The sequence below is a fragment of the Leptosomus discolor genome, chromosome 1 (genome assembly GCF_034619465.1).
Source record: "Leptosomus discolor isolate bLepDis1 chromosome 1, bLepDis1.hap2, whole genome shotgun sequence".
NCBI lineage: Eukaryota > Metazoa > Chordata > Aves > Leptosomiformes > Leptosomidae > Leptosomus > Leptosomus discolor.
In genome coordinates, this window is record NC_141391.1 from 17,594,613 (window position 1) to 17,612,984 (window position 18,372).

Below are 18,372 nucleotides of genomic sequence, written 5' to 3' on the forward strand. Positions count from 1 at the left end.
TGTCACCCACAGGAGAGAGTGTCCCACCACTGGCACCCACAGCCTCCTGGCTCCATGGTATGGATCAGGCTCAACCAGCCCAGATGCCTCCCCCAGCACAACCTTCTGGGCTGACTTGTTAAAGTCCTGCAGCTCTGCCGGTGATGAAGGAGACTTCTTCCTGTTGCAGTGACTTACAAGCATCCAGTCATCCCCAGCATGGGAGTCCCCATCCTCCATCTGCTTGGGGATTTCCCTCTGCCATCCCTCCTCCCATGCAACATGGGACTTGGGATCTTGCCTCAAGGGACAGTTTCCTGTTCATCCTACCTGTGGTTTTTATAGCGGGCACAGCTCCTCCATCAGCCCCTTCATTTGGTGGCTCAGCATCTTGGCTGGAGCATGACCCCAGCAGACACGTGTAGATTGTCCCTGTGGAGATCCCGACCAGCTCCTAGAGGACTCTGGCCTGGCCGGATCAAACCAGTACCAACTGTCAGACTGCCTGGGACTTTCTAACACTAAGGTGTCTTAAACTACAATTAAAATGAATTAATTAAAAAAAACCCAAGAGTTTAAAGAAGTAACTCTTATACTTGGAGGTAAGCATTGAGACATGAAACAGCGCTTCATCTCACAGGCACTTCTCCATCTGGTTTAGCTTCAAGACAATGTCCGTATCCCCTCTCAGCCCAGCTAATGCCCCTGATGATTTCTGCAGCAACACAAAGCTGCAGCTCAGTCCTCCTGATGGGCTGGGTGTCACCTCCTGGATGAAGGAAGGTCAGCTCTAACAAGGAGTGCTCACCTCTGTCCTTCTCTCCCCATGCCAGGGAGCACGCAAGGGACAGCCCTTCTCCCTGCCCCTCTGCTCTGCCCCAAGGAAAGCATGCAGGACAGACAGAGAACCAGGGAGGGATTTTCCCCCATGGAAGCAGAGGGTCCCCAGAGTGGCTGCTGCTCCTCAGGTCTCCACCAGCCAGTGTGGCTTCAGCCCAACTGGGAAGGCACCGAGTTCACTCACAGGGATGTAATGAGATCTGAAAACTGCACCATGCTCCCATGTGAAGCGGAGCTGTATGCGGAGTCCAAGAGATTTGTGTCCAGCTCTGATACCCCCCCTGGCTCCTCACTGTGGCCTGAACAATCTGCTTTGCAGCATGGACAGCATGCACGGTAAGCACCTGGTGCCTGGAGGGCTGTGACCAAGCCATCAGTTCCCATCAACACCCGTTGGACACCCACAGCCAGCAGCCCTGAATCAGCTCCTCAGGAGATTTCTCTCTCTCTGACAGGAATATATCACCTAACACCAAGCTGGAAGAGCTGCATTTTCCCCTTTAAACAGAGAAAGAACATGGTTAAGTTATTGCTAAATCTCAGATGCTGCTTCCGTGACAGGAGCAGAAGACAAGGACATTGCCACTCATGAGCACATGGACTATGGATTACAAGTGTCCATATTTACTCAGGTATATTCTACCTGAAGGCACTGCAGTTCAGATATCTGTCACTCATAACAAACAATTTTAGCAAGCAAATTTAGCCCCATTCTAATAAAGCACCTGCTCATGTTTAATTTTCAGTGTTGAAAGTGACAGGGCTATTCATGCGCCTACGTTAAGCCTATGCTCAGTTGCTTAACTGAATTGCAGCAGCATTGTATATTTAAAACTTCAGCAAAAAGAAACTTTATACAGTGCTAATTAGATGAATCATAATAGTTTTGTCTGGATTTTGTAGAGTTTCAGCTCGCTCTGCTCACATTCCTGAATAGAGTAAAAACAGCAGGCAGTGTTTAATACAGATCCTTGATAAGCCATTTTCATCTCAGCCTGATCCCTATGCCTTCTAAGAATCACTGGGCTGCTGCTCAAAAGGACCATCTCCATCATTCCAAAAGGAAATGCATATTTCCAGGCTCTACTTTTATGAGCCAGTCCATTCAGATTGAGAAAAAATTCTGAATTCACAGGTTCATAGTTCCAGCTCCTCTAGATTGGTATTGATACGTATTGGCTATTGATAGGTATCACAAAATTTTTGCATGCACCGAATTGAAGTTATTTTGTGTACTTTAGAGTTGCTTAAAATATTGTTTAAAATATTGTAAAATTTTTAAAATTTGAAGTCAAGAGAAATCAAAACCACACAGCTCTTATGGCTTTATATACAGAATAATAAATCATATAGACACTGAAGGAATTAAATTTGTATTTGCAATAAAAGGAACAATAATAAGAGACTGCATATACCTGCAAGGTGACAATATACACAGAAAACAATATACGTAGTCTCAGAAGCAAAAGAGTTATTCAGAGCCTCAAGACAAGAAGTAGCAGAAGAAAGGTAAACAAGGAAAAGTTGAGGTAAAATACAAGTAGGTTCTTTTCCGTAAGTGCAAATAAGCAGAAGAGCAAAGTTTTGCAGGAAAATAAGGCATTTTTGGTGGCAGACAGAGCTCAGTCATCATGATAAAAGGTTATGGACACTCTTAAGATTTTCACGACATTTGAAGTCCATTGTGAGGCCTCACTATAGATAGACAAGTCATCCTTTCATTGAATGAGGACAGTAGGTTTTATTTAGGTAAGTGCCATGCTCCTGCTTTGTTTCTTATTGCAGTCCAAAGCTCCCATTCCTTAAAGTCCCCAGATGTTCCTTCCCTGGCCCACCCAGCCGTCAATGGACCCCCGGCACCACCTGCACTGCAGCCTCTGTGAAACAGGAGCTACCTCATGCAGCATTTATTGTACCTAACACCCAACTAATTGCACTTATTGTATTCACAATACTAACATGGCGAATAATTAGTGTTCCCTAGACACTGCTATAGGGAGATAATGGGAGTAGCCCTGTGGCTAGTCTACTTTTGCACATTTAGAAAAGTATGGCCACAGACTAATCCTACCTCAGTTAAATGCTCTTCTCACTGCAATGAATAAAACCCCCCTTGATTTCAAATAAAATATGCTCATATCTTCTTATCATTGACCTTTAGCAGGCCTGAGCACCTGGCCAAAGTAGTGCTTCTGCTCAAAACTGAAAATACCTTAAACCTCCAGACTAGCAAAGATACAATGAGCGACACAAGGTAACAGAAAACACAGTCTGCTTCCTCCAGTAGATTAGTGTGCAAGTCTGGTGACTGAAGAGAATACTGAGCCAGGAGGCACCAGCTGCAATTTAAGCACCAAGAGAAGAGCCTGAAGTCAGTGTGGGAGAGGTGACTTCCTTGAGATATCAGAAATCAAAGTATTTGACCGCCAGTTGAAGGACATTCCCATCCCCTTGAATGAAATTGGAGAGCAATAGGGTTGACTACTTATAGCACAGAAATCAGTGGATCAGCAATATGGGCCATGAAAGTGGAGAGGGAGTCTATGCTCAGAGTTGGTGAGTTGTCCCAAATACCTACCTGAGTAGACACCAGAAGGATTTTCAAGATCCTTTCCTGTGACTGTGCCTTACCAGCAGTCTCAGGGTCCAGCTACAGCAAACAGCACCTCACAGCCCCACCACCAGCAGGGCAGCCATCCCTAGTGCAAGGGAGCTGGACTGAAAATGCATGAATGCAGCTTGTGCATGAACACTGACCCTTCCCACTTCCTCTCTATTTTGTATTTCCTGTCTTGATCACCATGCCCTGCTCAGACCTGGCTCCTGCCCTGGCAGGACAAGGCATTGCTCCCACACCACACACTCACCCCTTTCCGCTCCTGCAGCCTCAGGCTTTTCTGCTTCAGCATCAACTGCACCCCCTTGCTAGTGTCACCACTGTCTCTGAATGTGGTCACAGGTCTACCTATGCCAAAGAAACACTCAACTGCTAGCTTTTCAGTATACTGGAGATGGCTGGAAGGGGTCATTATACTTGGGAGCTTGGGAGAATTGTAGCTGGCTTCATCCTGGAAAGAATCCTCAATGTCTAGCATACTGTGTTAGAGCTGCCAGAAGGTACCTCAGTATCATCAGAATTTCCCCCCATGACAGGAGCAGCTGAATATATCTCCTACAAGAAACAGAACCCAACTGAGTATGAATAGATTTTTAAAACAGTACACAACCATCTCACTTTTGTTTGCCTTAATCATGTCTCATGGGATGGGGACTCTTCCTCCACGGGCCTCCCATGAGCCTATGAAAGGGTGAGTGATGGGACAATGCAATCTACAGTGACCACATTCCCTGCTCTGAATGCACAAACCCAGAGAGACAATATTCCCAGAGATCCTTCTGGTGCAACATGGACCCACAGTCCACCACAGCAGTCAGCATCAACACAACACCTTGACCACTGCCGCAAGCTGGGAGACAGCTTGGGTGTCCCTGCTGCATAGCCTGATCTGCTTTCTAAAATCCGTTATTGTTATATACAGAGCTTCTTTTCATTCTGTAGACTTTTCCTATTTTTAATCCAGGTTTTACCCAGAGGATGGGATTTGCCTGAGCAAGGAAAGTTGCTACATGCTTCTTGCAACAGACAGCATCAAGCTCAACATTTCTTGGTCTTGTCTTATATATTTGCAGACCACCTGTGAAAATTCTGTTGGGTATGAACTCTGCATTTGAAGCCTTCTTGTTACTGAATATGCAAGGACTCAATAAAAAACACACAGAAGTATGAGGAGGACACGAAGGCATTGTCACAAATGGCTCAGGATCTCAAAGTTCAGTCAAACCTTCTTGCTAAATCATCTTCAAAATACAGACATTCTTGTTAATGCATCCAGCAATGGTAATGCAGAAAACCTTACCCTAAACATTAATTCAAATCTGTTTAGATGAGATCACTGGCAGTTTTGTGCTCTATTTGTGAGGAAAAAAAGGTGTGAAAAGTTTCCTGTTAACCCATCCAGAATCAGTTTTCTGCACACCGTATTAGCAATGACAGGAAAAATTATATAGGAACTTTCTTTAACTTTGTAGAGACATAAAGCAGGAGACAGAAAAACTAACTGGGGTGGGAAAGAGGTGGGGAACAGTTTATAAAGGACTTCTCCCAATACCTTGGTATCACAGAGAATAAAGATGAGCCAGGGGAACAAGAAGATAATCAAGACCTTGAACATTTTGGGTTTGTTTTTCTTTTGGCTATTCAACTGACATGAAACCAGCACACCTCAGCACTGAAAGAACAAAACATGCAGACTACAGTCAGTCTTTTCTATTATCCAAGTCTCTAACACTAAAAACAAGCGGAAAAAAAAAAAAAATGGCTGGGAAAACTCACCCAAGGAGGAGCTAGCAGTCTGGGCCCAGTGATCAAGCTTATTGACTGCCTCCCTTTTAGTTGAAACCATCAAAATGCCCACAAACTACTAAAGAATTAGTACAGATTAGACCCCTCTCTCTTATAGAACAGTATGAAGAAATATCTTCAGCTGTGACCTAGAAAAGCGAACAGGGACCTAAATCACTAAGAGAAGTGGGGTGAAATTACACAAGAGGACACTGTAGACTGACAGGGGAAATCTTTCTGCCTGGCAAATCCCTATTGCATGGTGGGAGGCTCAACAAATAAGAGGAACATTTAAAACTCGACATGAAGAACACTAGAAAATACGTAACTGAAAACAGCATAGACCTGGGAAAGAGATCATCAGCATAATTGTTTCTGTTCTTATGGGTTTTGCACTCACCAATGTGCTTTGGGAAGACAAATGAATAAAGTCTTTCCCATCTATAGTTTACGCAGTTCTGTAAGTTTTCATTAGAGGTTTATAAAACTGAACTTGCAGGGAAATGATATTCCAGAAAATGTCTGAATGCTGCAAGGCAATTCTGCGATGTGGGATTTAAACTTATTTTGCCCCATGTGAGAAACTTGACTGGGTGACAACTGTGGCATTATTTTTGTCAGCATAAAAAATCATTTGACTGTTCGCCGCATACTTTCCTGGTCTGTGAAAGCCTTTGGGATTATGCTGGAGGAAAGATTTAGTTATGTTTCTATGGTAACTATAACACTTATATGAAGGCCTGTTTAACAAGCAAGAGTGTGACACTGTATCTCATTCAAGGTCAGCCATCACCAAGAGAACTCATTGATAAACTTCCAACTGGGTTTTAAAGCCTGGGAGGACACCAGTGGTTTTCTTACACCTCTAATAGGAGTGACACTCAGCAGGTACTGCTGGATAACTACTTAGCACGGTAGCATAGCTGTTATAATCTCACACGGAAAGTTGCAGTCATTTGGCTAGACTTGAAAGGAAATTTTTCATCAGGTAGATCATACAGTAATTATTTCCTAAGTTTATGTCTTTCTCACTTATCTCCTATTTTACACATGTGTAACTTCACTGACTCCAGTGTGACCCAGAGGAGAAACACAGTTACATTTTTTTCATAAAACACTGAAGTGTTCCCAGCTGTTTGTTTGCAAACACCCATAAATAGAAGTGATACTTTCTTCCTTCAGTTACTACTTTTCCTGATATACAAATCTCCTTTGAAATCGAGAGCTTTGTCTCCTTGGCACTGCTCTTCCCGTTAAGCACACAGAGGTGGCTGTTGCAATTAAGCACAAATATCATAGCTGGCAGGAGTCAGAATTTATCTTTGTCTTTTCTGCTCAGAAAAGAAGATGTTCAACCCAAATTTTAGAGTATATTTCATGTTTTCCTATTGACAGCACTCCTAGCCATGTTGTGGATGCTGTAGCAATAAACTAGAAATAATAGAGCTGGTCTTATTTGATAATCACAATTTTGGCAAAAGCTGAGAAAGAAAGCTGCTTTCTAAATTACTTCTGGTTATCTCAGCAAAGACAATATGACATGAAGAAAATTGCTGGATCAAGGATTGAAAGGCATTCTAGACACACGTCACATTGGTGGATTAACTTTTTAGTCTACTCCTGCTACTTGAAAAAGTGCAATGGGTTAAAATATTTTTGGTAACATGGAGACACATCGTCCTTTAGGGTATCAGTGGCCCTTTCTGGATTTTAACAAAGCCAGTCACGCATGATTTTGTCAATGCACTTCTAAGTCATTCACAAAACAGCTGCAGAATGCTCCCCCTGAGAAAGAGAAGAGCAGAAACACAAAGGGGCTATCTCAGACCTGTTCAGGGCCTGATCCTGAAAAGAGTCATGTAGCAACCTAACTTCTTATACTGTCATGTTCCCCCTGAAAATGCTCCTTTAAACAGACTGAGTTAATAGTCTCATGCAAGTGTTCCTGCAGCACTTTCACTTGTTTTCTCCACTACACAGCCACTGAAGAGGCCATTGATGTTTATTGTGATGATTTATGTTCATTAATAAATGAGCCAAACTACCCCTACTCCATCACCGCCATTGAACTCGTTTTGAGCGATCAAAAAGAAACAGTTGTTACTCTGTGCTGGCCCAGTTGTTAGTGCAGCCAAATGTCATCCAACCAGCTGAATGGTTACAGAAGCCATTAAACCTTAGCAAGCTATACAGAGTCAGTCTGTGTTGTAAGCTATGACGTGATTGAGGTCTAACAAGTTTTCCTCTGGTAGGATATGGGAAGCGCAGGAAACATGCACCAAAAGAGAAAGCCTCTAAGAAAGGTTCTTCATTATCTGCTCAAGAGAAATATGGTTTCTAGACATCTGGTGTTGCCACCTTGCTGTTAATTGTGTTTCTGAACTGCCAGACAGCTCATTCATTCTCCTCACCTCTCACCAGCCAGGGAGGTACCTTCTACCCCCTCTTCCTGCCAGGACAACAGTTTCTAATATCACATGCTAGACCCTGGACTGCCTACATAGGCTCCATTTCTGCAGAGATGGACACAAAACAGGCAAGTACAAACCATGTAAAAACTTCTCAGACAAAAAGTTAGGATTCGAGCACAACACCACAGATATGCAGTCCTGTGGGACAAGGGCATACCCACAGGATCAGTGTTGTAGAGGAGGTTGGAAGCCAGAATTCAGTCCTTCATGAATAACCTCTCCAAAGCCCTGCTGTTTTTCTTTTCATGACCCATGGGTTAACATTCTCTACTGCTCACATTCTGAATACTTCCAAATAATTATACTCAGAAAATTCTAAAACAGATGTTTTCAGTTGTTTCTTCACTGGCAATCATGCTAGTTAATTACATTTGGCTTTAAGGGCTAGCAAAGGTAACTATGACATATTAAGCATGAGCTGCATGGTGCACACCTCTATCGTGTACAGCATGAACAATGATATATGAGTAAAGCATCTTCAGAGGTTTTCTCTGCATCTCATAAAAACTAATTATCTTCAGGACACCTGTGATGTACAGAACACTTATTTTCCTTGTGCAGTGGGAACTATGCAGCCATAAAGGCTAGGATTTCTAAGGTCAACTTTCTAGAAGCAGTCTCAAATCTGGTTCACTGGAGCACCACTAACAGCAGGTTTGTTCTGGATCTGATTCAGTGTTATTCAATAGAATTGTCTTTTAAAAATCACTTCTGGAATGCTCCAGACCTGCTGCTCCTGATGGCCTTCCAGGGAGCTATGCCACATGTGTGTGGATGGCTGGAAAACTCCTTTTTGCCTTCCCCAAGCCTACTCATATTCCAGTCCCAAAATTGCAACATTATCAGTAGGTGCAGGGCTAATTCTTGCTTGGTCCATGGTCTTGCCACTGGTGCCATTGTCATCCCACAGGAACTGGCTGGCAGTTCTTTGGCAACATGTTCCTGTTGCCTAGATGTGCCAGGGACACACAGTGACTTTTGAAGTCATGCAGATGTAGCTACTCACGGTTTCCAGCTATGCACAGTTTCAGCCACATCAGTTCCAGCACACTTTGGTGATGCTTTTATACCTTCGTTTCAGTTGAAAGAATTTGGTTCCTCCATCTGAAGTGCAGTAAATGGCTGGGACCTGCTCAGCTCAAGCTTCTAAATTGCAGTTCCACCCCATCTTTTCTGTATATGGCCCATGTTTTGCAAGCAGACCAACAGAGGAGGCCTAGCTGGAAGTATTCCACCACTATTCAGATGACAAAAACATGCCCATTTGATTTTGAAGTTGCTGATAAATACATGAGACAGTCTGTGAAGAGGAGACGGTATTCTGTTTTCCAAACATTTCTTGGAACAGCTCTTGTTTGGAGTGTTTATTCACACACCGATATGAAGCTATGTTACACCCAGCACAAGAGGGAAGCATAAAAGGTCAGTTTTCCTGATGATGTGAATAATTCTTGCCCCAGTGCAACCTCAAAATTTAACTGAATCATTCATTTGCAGAGAAGAAGCAGATGTTCAGAGTCCTCCAGCTTGGGCTACCCTCTGGAGAAGAAAGGTATGATATAAAGCTCAAGTTTTTCAATTGCCTAAATATACACACACAAAAGAAAACAGGCACTGCTTTTTGAACAAACCACTCAAAATAAAAGTAATTCCTTCTTTTAGGCACTTCAGCTCTGCAATAATGACCGTTCCAAGAATTTACTCTCTTAGAAACCAGCTCTATGTGGAGAACGGAGAAGCTACCAGACCGCTTTTCCAACACATAACTGGCTGCACACACTACTTAGATTCACACACTATATCTTTCCAAGACACACAACTTACATGCTGAGAAAAAAAGTCACTTGAAATGTCATGTTGCTGCTTTTCCTGGTGACACTGATCATACAATATTGTAATGTAAAATACTTGCCAATTTTTGCTTGTCCTGCTTGCTCTGGTGGAAGGTCACCAGTAGTTGGCTCTCTAAGACTTCTCTGAAGTGCATGGAGCGGCCTCTGCCTGAGCAAAGGAATTCCCCAGGCTTTGGAAGATTATACAAATAATGTCACCATGATTCCTGTTTGCACTCATTGAACAAAGCTTGTTTTGTTTAGATCAGTGCAGCTATTATTTTATTATTATTATTATTATTATTATGTCCTCAAATCTCACCTCACTAATTACACTGGTTGGCCAGTTTGCGAGCTGAAACAATACCTATCTCATAAGAAAATGGAAGTCAAGCAACTAGATGCTAATTGAGATATGTCCATGTGTGGGGTTTGGAAACACAGTCATTTTGGAAGGTAGGTTTCAGTGTGTTAACTGTGATAGCATCAGAATTTAGTTTTAATTTAGTCTAGTTCAACTTGTTAGGCAAAGATTGCTAATTCAGGGTGTTTTTTGTTACTAAGTACTATGGCTGAGGGATTTGAAAGTTTACAGAGAGCTGAATATATGACAAAGAAAGACTTTTTTTTCAGAAACTCCCAAATGCAGATGGAAGTTACAAAATGCTTCCTTGAAGCTAATAATCCTTTATACTTCAAGTGCTGACTGGACTGGTTTTGCAAAATAAGCATTTCTTTAAAAAAACTGTTGCATACTTAAAATGTCTGCAGTCAAAAGAAGGACAGAAAGCAGATAAAGGTTCACTTAAACAAACACCAAATTATAAAAAATAGCTTAAAATATTAAGAAATAAATCAGATTCTGAGATTAAATAAATCAGAGCTATGCAAATTCACAGCAGAAGGTCCGGCTGGAAAGTTTCATATTAATTTTTTAAAAATAAAATCATTCAAATGCAGGAATGTTTCTAGATTTCTTGCACCACTGAGGTTTTGGTAAGTGCTTCACTTGAAGTAACTTTGTATGATGTCATTGGAGATGCATCATTTTATGCCAGCTGTGCCTCAGGAAGCAGAAGACAGGAAGCAATACCCTGTACAGTACAGACAGAGCCAAGGGAAATGTTTTACTCTCCACCTGCTTGCAGCAGATGCAACCAGTCCTTAGTTCTGTATGGCTGGCTTCTCCACTCATCAGCCACCACTTGGAAAACTCCTGTGTTGTCAAAAATGGGGACTGGGAGGCAAAATGACACAAGTATCATGAGAAATCACTGTGTGATCCAAAGGCCAGCATTAGAGAACATTACCAAACACCAAACATCCAATGATTACTGTTGGCTTTGCCAATAAAATTCCTACTCATCACTTCCTTGGCTCAGAGAAACTTTTTATTGCAGCAAGCATTAGATATTGAGCACTGCCACCAGAGACAGTACACAGAGCTAGACAGACCAGTGTTCTACTCAAAAACAAATCCATTATTTTTTTAATGAAAACACTTTTAACCAAAGCACATACCATGTTTGTTCTATTCTTTTGCCTACTATATTCCATTTCTCTTAAAAGAAAATACAGTTATTATTAGAGATTTTTTGAGGTAAGTGATAGGAAGAAAATTACACATAGATCAAGAGCCAGAGTGGTAATGGCTGCTGTGTATGTGTTAATCAGAGGATGTGAACTGGCAGAAGAAACTTCCATGCATCAGCTCTGTGCTGCTTCACACGGCTGTGGTCCTGGACATAACACCCCCACAGCCCAACCAGTCACCTAGAAAATGACAACACCATGCCCCTACCTTGTTTCAAGTACACAAAGATGCACAATGCATTACTTTGAGGGAATAGCAACATCCGCCTTCCTGAAAGGTGCTCAGAGAGGCAATAAGTCCTCTTGAACTCTTACCAGAGAGGCCTGGTGGCTCAGATATTAAGGTACAGTAATGATCTCCAGGCTTGACTTTTCCCTAAATCGAGATTACCTTCTTTACATCTAGCACATCAGGGCAAGGTAATGACTTCAAGCTTATCCAGCAAATTGGAGCATAAAAAAATGCATGAATGACACAGAGTTTATTTTTAGTTTGGATTCTCCCCTTTCTATTTAGAGCATGAAGCTCAGAGGCAACAAATGAAAAAACAAGTCCCATGACAATGAGTTTTGCATTAACAGCTAGATGAGCCAGTGGAGCACACTACAAAGCAACAACAAGGGAGGTTTGAGGAGATACAGTCCACCCAGGTGACACCATAGCCACACTTAGATGAATGCTCAGAGTAAGCACACTTTCTAACCATGTTTCCTAAGGCAGGACCTCAGGTATGAGCTAACAAATTGCTTGTAAAAAACATGTACAAGTCTTGAGGAAATTAAAGTTAGGAGTGTGCAATGATACCAAATCTTTGATGATTCTCATCATCTCACCCAAATTTCTTTTTCACCCTATTTGGCTCTCATTGGTCATTTTCTCTTTGGTGAGAAACCTCAAGCAGACTCAAATCAATAGCATTCTTCCCTGTCTGTCATGTCAGCATGTAATGGTAGCTGTAAAAGCTACATAATGGTAGCTGTAAAAAACATCATCATCTAAGGCATTGGCTGGTAAGGCAAGGTGCAAGCAGTCAAAACGTCACAAACATGTCCCAGTACAAAGGTAGAGCTAAGATTTAGTGATGTTTCATTTGCTGTGGGATATGGGATGTGTAGATAGTGATGAAAATGGAGCAAGTGCTGCTCATTTACAGCAGAAGAATTTCACATTGTTGAGTGTTGTGTTGTCCTGAAGACCCTGCTGGGGCTCTACCTTGGTTTGGAGACTGCAGATGTTGCAAATTTTGCTCCACGGGCCAGCTCTACCCCACAGGAGTCCATCACCTACTAGTACAGTTTCATCTGAGCATCTGAACTGGATGTTGTTGGCTGCTGTGTCTTCACCTCCTCCTTGAGACTTCTCTGTTGTCAGTGAGAAGGAGATCAAGCAGCCCCCAGGGCAAACTTGGAAGCTGGTCCAGGTATCCCAGCCGACAAAAAGCAGAGGAACGTCTGGGCTCTGCAAACTGCTAGGAAGTGCTCCTTCTCCTTGTCATGCTGCCCTGAAGCTTAACACTTCCTTGCTCACAACAGTGACCAGCACATCATCCTGGTGCAGTCTGCGGCCCCTTACTTTCCCCTTTTTTCTTCCTTCCCTTCCAAGGATGTACTTTTCTTTCTATTGGCATCTCACCAGGAAGCCCACGATTGGATAGTTATGGTTCTGGTGGAAACTCCAAGGACAGCCTGAGCACATGTTTTATGATGCACCCCTGACCTGTCTCACAAGCACACACCAGGCATTAGGGAGAGCAGACACTCTGCTGTCTGGAGATGCAGTGCTGTTCACTGCAGCAGGGCCAGGGCTTCACCCAAACAATATCTAAATGTATGGTTTAAAAAACGCTTTTCTCACATTTGCACCATGTGTGGCAGATTTCCAAAGAAGGACTCTATCCCTAGGACTATACTTAGGGTCTTCACAGGGCTCTGCAGAAATTTCAAGAGCAAACAGAAGGTGGTAATGTGGAGTAGCCATGTTTAATTAGCCTAAAAATTAATGAACAAAACCCTCAACCACCTGTTTTAATTTACTTTATACTATAGCATTATGCAGACAAAGCAAGACAAAGAAGAGACCCCTGCAAATGGTGACACCTATGGATATTTTGTGAGCTGGTGCATGACAAGCGGGGGAGAAACACAGTGCTACTTATTCCCCCACCAAGGACTAGATGACTGAGTCATCTTGACAATGCAGGCGTATGCCATTCAGAGCTGTGTCATCTCTCCCAAACTGGGAGGGCTCCACCTGCAGTAGAAGTCACATAGGGACAGAGGAAAAGGCAAGGGGGGGAGAAGACCCAGGAAAAGTCCTTTAAATGCCAGTCATAAACAGTTCCAATTCCTTTCTGTAATGAGAAAGAGAAAATGTCTTGGCAAGAACATTGGAAAGATATCTGTCACTAGGAAACTGCAATGTACCTACATGACCCTTGTAACATATTCTTCTTTGAGTTTTCTAACCATTTCTGACCCAAAATACAAGGCAGAGGCTCTGAGTCCCAGGAGAGACACTGGAGGAGGCTGCCTCTCTCCCTGACTCCAGCAGATTTCATTACTGACGTGTCTTCTCTGAGTAACATCAGCCACATGCAGACTGTACACCTGCCAGCACATCTCTATCCAGACTGAAAGCAAAACAATTCTGGTAGTAGCTCTGGTTTTGCTGTATCTAACGGGAGACCTCTTGTCCTAAAAGAAAAAAAAAAATCGTATTTTTCTTTACTGGTGTAACTACAGTGGCAACATTTTCTATATATTATATATGAAGACTCGGTACATGTAAAGATTATCGCAATCAGGAAGAGGAAAAACTCTTCAGAAAGTCCTTAGACTCTGAAGAAGACCCTCCTGGGAGGTGGAGAGTTGTAGACCAGGGCACAGGGACAGAAGATGGTGGGAAATAGGGAGAATTTTACCTTCAGCACAAATCCATTGGCATAGCCATAGCAGCAAAATTGCCCACTCCCCCATTTGCGCCAGTGGCCTCCACTGGGCGCAGTGAGGACACAGGTGTATTCACACACCCTTGGGCCTGGGGTGCAGAGGGAGAGGAGCAGGATGAGGGTAGCTGGCATAAAGAGCTTCACCTCTTGCACTCTGCAACTGCTGAAGGAAAGTTAGTATACAGACAGGGGAATTTATACCCTGCCAAGGCAGCTTGTATTTCCCCACTAGTCCATTGAGAAACACCATAGGAAAAATAGTTTCCACCCAGGCAGTGACACAGCAGTTGCTGACCTGCTCACAGTGCCCATGAGTAGCTCCCCTGGGAGTTTCACAGCCAACATGCAGAAGATGTTATGGCTGCAGGTGTATCCACCATTGCTGAAAGACTATAGAAAGACCTGTGTGCTCCTTGCTATGCTTGTGACAGAGGCTTAATATCAATTCCTGCTTCTCACATTGCAGATACTTGGCTATGGTGATGTTTGCCTTTTGAGAGAAATGCTCGTAACCATTTTAGTTATTGCAGAATGTCTGGCAAGGCAGGTCAAACTATATGAAGAAACAAAAGGGACCTGGTCTGGAATAAAGTATAAGTAAACTCAAGCCTTGTGTCTCCCAACACCCTTTGTTGAACAGGATTCCTGGTAAGCTTGACATATGTGTAGGTTATTTATGTTTTGGGGTTTTTTTTCACTGTCATTTTTATCTCAATAATAAACACTGTGCTTTGCAATAAGCTTAACTGAAGTCAGACATGCTGAGATGCCCACAGTGATTCTCAGGGATCACTGAGGTAAATGCCATTGAGGGGGAAGGTAGAAGGCAGATTTTCCAGAAAGGTGGTACTGAAGGAAATTTAGGTGGACTGAAAACAGGCTGAAGAGCCAGGCCCAGAGGGTGGTAGTGATCAGAGGCACAAAGTCTGGTTGGAAGCCAGTAAGTAGTGGTGTACCCCAGGGGTCAATACTGGGTCCAGTCCTGTCTAAATCTTCACTAATGATCTGGACAAGGAGGCAGTGTACCCTGAGCAGGTTTGCTGGTGACACAAAACTGGGAGGAGTGGTTGATACACCGTAGGGTTGTGCTGCCATCCAGAGAGACCTCAACAGGCTGGAGAAATGCACTGGTGGATACCTCATGAAGTTCATCAATGACCAATGCAAAGTCCTGTACATGGGGAAGAACAACCCCAGGCACCAGTGCATGCTGGTGGCCAGCCAGCTGGGAAGAAGTTTGGAAGAAAAGGACCTGGGGGTCCTGGTGGACATCAAGTCGAACATCAGCCAGTAATGTGCCCTTGCAGCAAAGAAGGCAAATGAAATCCTCGTCTGTATCAGGCAAAGCCTTGCCAGCAGGTCGAGCGAGGTGAACCTTCCCCTTTAACTCATCACTGGTGATGCCACACCTGGAGTGCTGTGTCCAGTGCTGGGCTCCTCAGTACAAGAGAGATATGGACACACTGGAGAGAGTCCAATGAAGGGCCACAAGAATGATTAAGAGGCTGGAATGTCTCTCCTATGAAGAAAGGCTGAGAGAGATGGAACTGTTCAGCCTAGAGAAGAGAAGGCTCAAGGGGGAACTCATCCATATATATAAATACCTGAAGGGTGGGTGCAAAGAGGACAGAGCCAGGCTCTTTTCAGTGGTGCTCAGTACAGGAACAGAGGCAATGAGCACAAACTCACACACAGGAGGTTCATCCTGAACATCAGGAAACACTTTTTTTGCGGTGAGGATGACCAAGCACTGGCACAGGCTCCCAGAGTTTGTGGAGTCTCCATCCTTGGATATATTCAAAGGCCATCTGGACAAGGTCCTGGGCAACTGGCTCCAGGTGACTCTGCTTGAGCAGGCAGGGTGCACCAGATGGCCTCCAGGGGTCCCTTCAGCCTCAACCATTCTCTGACTCTGTGATTCTGTGAACTGTAAGAGAGATGTCGATAGAAACAAGGCAGTACAAACAGCCATGAAGATAATCTCAGTGATGTTTTTTGCGTGAGTTGAAGGCAGCAAGTGCCCGTGATCTCAGGAGAGGAGTGAAGGTAGACAGCATCCACCAAAGAAGTCAGCAAGTACAGAGGGGCAGTTTTGGCTGAATGACTGTGTGTTTCGCTGTGCCCCAAGCCGTTTTATACTCCTCCCACTCTTACCAAGGTCCTGGTTGCCACCCACCAGCTCTCAGTAGCCATGTCCCTCAGCAGCTCCAATCCAAACTGGTCATTACAATTAGGTGTAAATCACACAGCCTAACTCTGTCAAACTTGTCTCAGCTGCAGCTTGGTGTGAAGATGAGACAACCCACAGGTAGCTGCATCCTGCAAAAGAACCCACTGTCTCATGGAAACAGTACATCATCAAACTCAGAAATCACACCTATTGCCAAAGAAACATGAAAGTGTAATAAAGAACCTATTCTATTCTACGAAAGTATGAATAAGACATTTACAGTGCAGATGTCTCCATCTGAAATAATCACCATGGTCTCCCTTTATAGCCACTGAGAGAGACTATATGACGACAATAGAGAGAAACAGATACTTTCACATGAACCTCTCTCTAAAAATATCCATTCATCTCTGCTGACTACAGGGAGGCATGATACCCATCTGGACTAGTCTTATAACCTCAGTCTCTTTTTAGGTTTTAGTAGGCTAAAAACAGTAGTGCTGAAGTAGAATTAGTTTTCAGTAATATGAGCAAATGTTTAAGAGAACATGAGTAATCAAATTAAGTGTTGTCTGGTCCTCATTTTCTCATTTGTTAAATTGACTCAGATTAATAGAAAATAGAATAGCAGGAAAAATGCAAGTGAGAGACGTCAGAAGTGAGACGAGAACCAGGATTTTCTAGGTGCATGAGCAGAGAAAGATGCTTTACAGCAAACAACAGACTAAGTATAGCTGTTTCTCAGATGTAGGAAAAGACAGTTTTGCGTCAGTGATGGGGTGTAAAGAAGAGCTCCAAGGTGGTGCTCCTCTTGTTGTGAACTTGTTTTCAAGCAGTTTCCCACCTGGCCATGACCCCCAACTTTCATGTAAATCTTTCCTTGGAAACTTAGAAAATTTGGTGGTCTTACCTACTGGGCTGAGCATCCATCACGGGTTTTTAACACTGAAATTACAATCTTTACATTTTTTTATATTGTTTTATTTCTGTATTATCAATAGAATGAACTTCCTTTATCTATGAATTATGTATGTCTTCTTTCTATAGCCTTATTCTTTACTTGCTCATTGTAATTTTTGTTTACAATGAATAATTATTTTTATGCATTCTTGTGAAAGCCTAATTGCCCTGCAGTGGGAGCTCTCCATTTCTTTCGGTTCCCAGTTCTTTTCTGGGAGCCAGCATGCCAAAACTCCTTATTTTTGCCAGAGAACGCCACAAAACAATACTCTCTATAAATGAAACCGAGACAGAGAACCTGAAGAAACATAACAAGACAGCTTGTCCTAAGGCAGGATGAGTCCACACCTAAGTGTTCCCAAAGGAAAATTTTTTTATACGCACCCGAGATCCCTTAAGCAAGACAGTCTAGCGCTCGGCTGTACTTACTGTTGGACCAGCTCTCCTAACGTCTGCTGAAATGTAAGACAAGTTTTTACTTGTTCATAACAGTATAGTTTATTTGTTTCTTCCCTCCACAGCCATTGACACACATGAAGACTATCATCACAGTCCTCTTCAGTCTTGCCTTCCTACTAAATAATCCAAATTCTTTCAGTCCTACTGCTTATAACATTTTATAGATCTAGTGTTTTGTGGAATTGGTTTGGGGATATTTTTTGCTTCTCCTCTATCAGTAGGTCCTTGAATTTCATCATCCAGAACTGTACCAAATATCCTAGTAGAGGTGAACCAAAATGGTGAGGAGAGAAGGATTATTCAGTGTGGCTGGAAGCTTGCAATTCTGTTCAGGCTTTCCAGTACAATTCCTGTCATTTTCACAACAGTATGACACTGTTGGCTCATGCTTAGGTTATGATCCACTATACTCAGAATTGCTACAGAGGATCCTTGCCCTTTTCTTTAGTACTAAATTAATTTCTTAATTACTTGCTGTCCATTATGCCCACACAAGAACTGAAAACACATAAAGGGTCCACTCGTCACTAGATCTCATTGTGATTTCTACCTGCATAGGATGGCCAGCAAGCAAATCAAACAACCTTAAGAAACTTGTGAGCAAAAGGAAAGCAGAGACCATGGCCAGTAACGAAGAAATAGTTTTGCTCCTGTTTCATGGTTGTTTACACTCTTTGCACCAATATGTTCACTTCTTCTCTAGGCTGTGTTAGTGGTC

The 18,372-nt window shown here is 43.0% G+C and overlaps 1 protein-coding gene across 1 annotated transcript; it reads right to left on the reverse strand.

The window, feature by feature from the left end:
* Positions 1-12,261: 12,261 nt before the first annotated feature.
* LOC104347165 (vitelline membrane outer layer protein 1-like) lies at positions 12,262-17,165 on the reverse strand. The gene is given in 4 exon segments (XM_009952117.2): positions 12,262-12,546; positions 13,273-13,368; positions 14,039-14,225; positions 17,146-17,165. Coding segments are annotated over 4 exon segments (588 nt in total).
* Between the last annotated feature and the right edge of the window lie 1,207 nt (positions 17,166-18,372).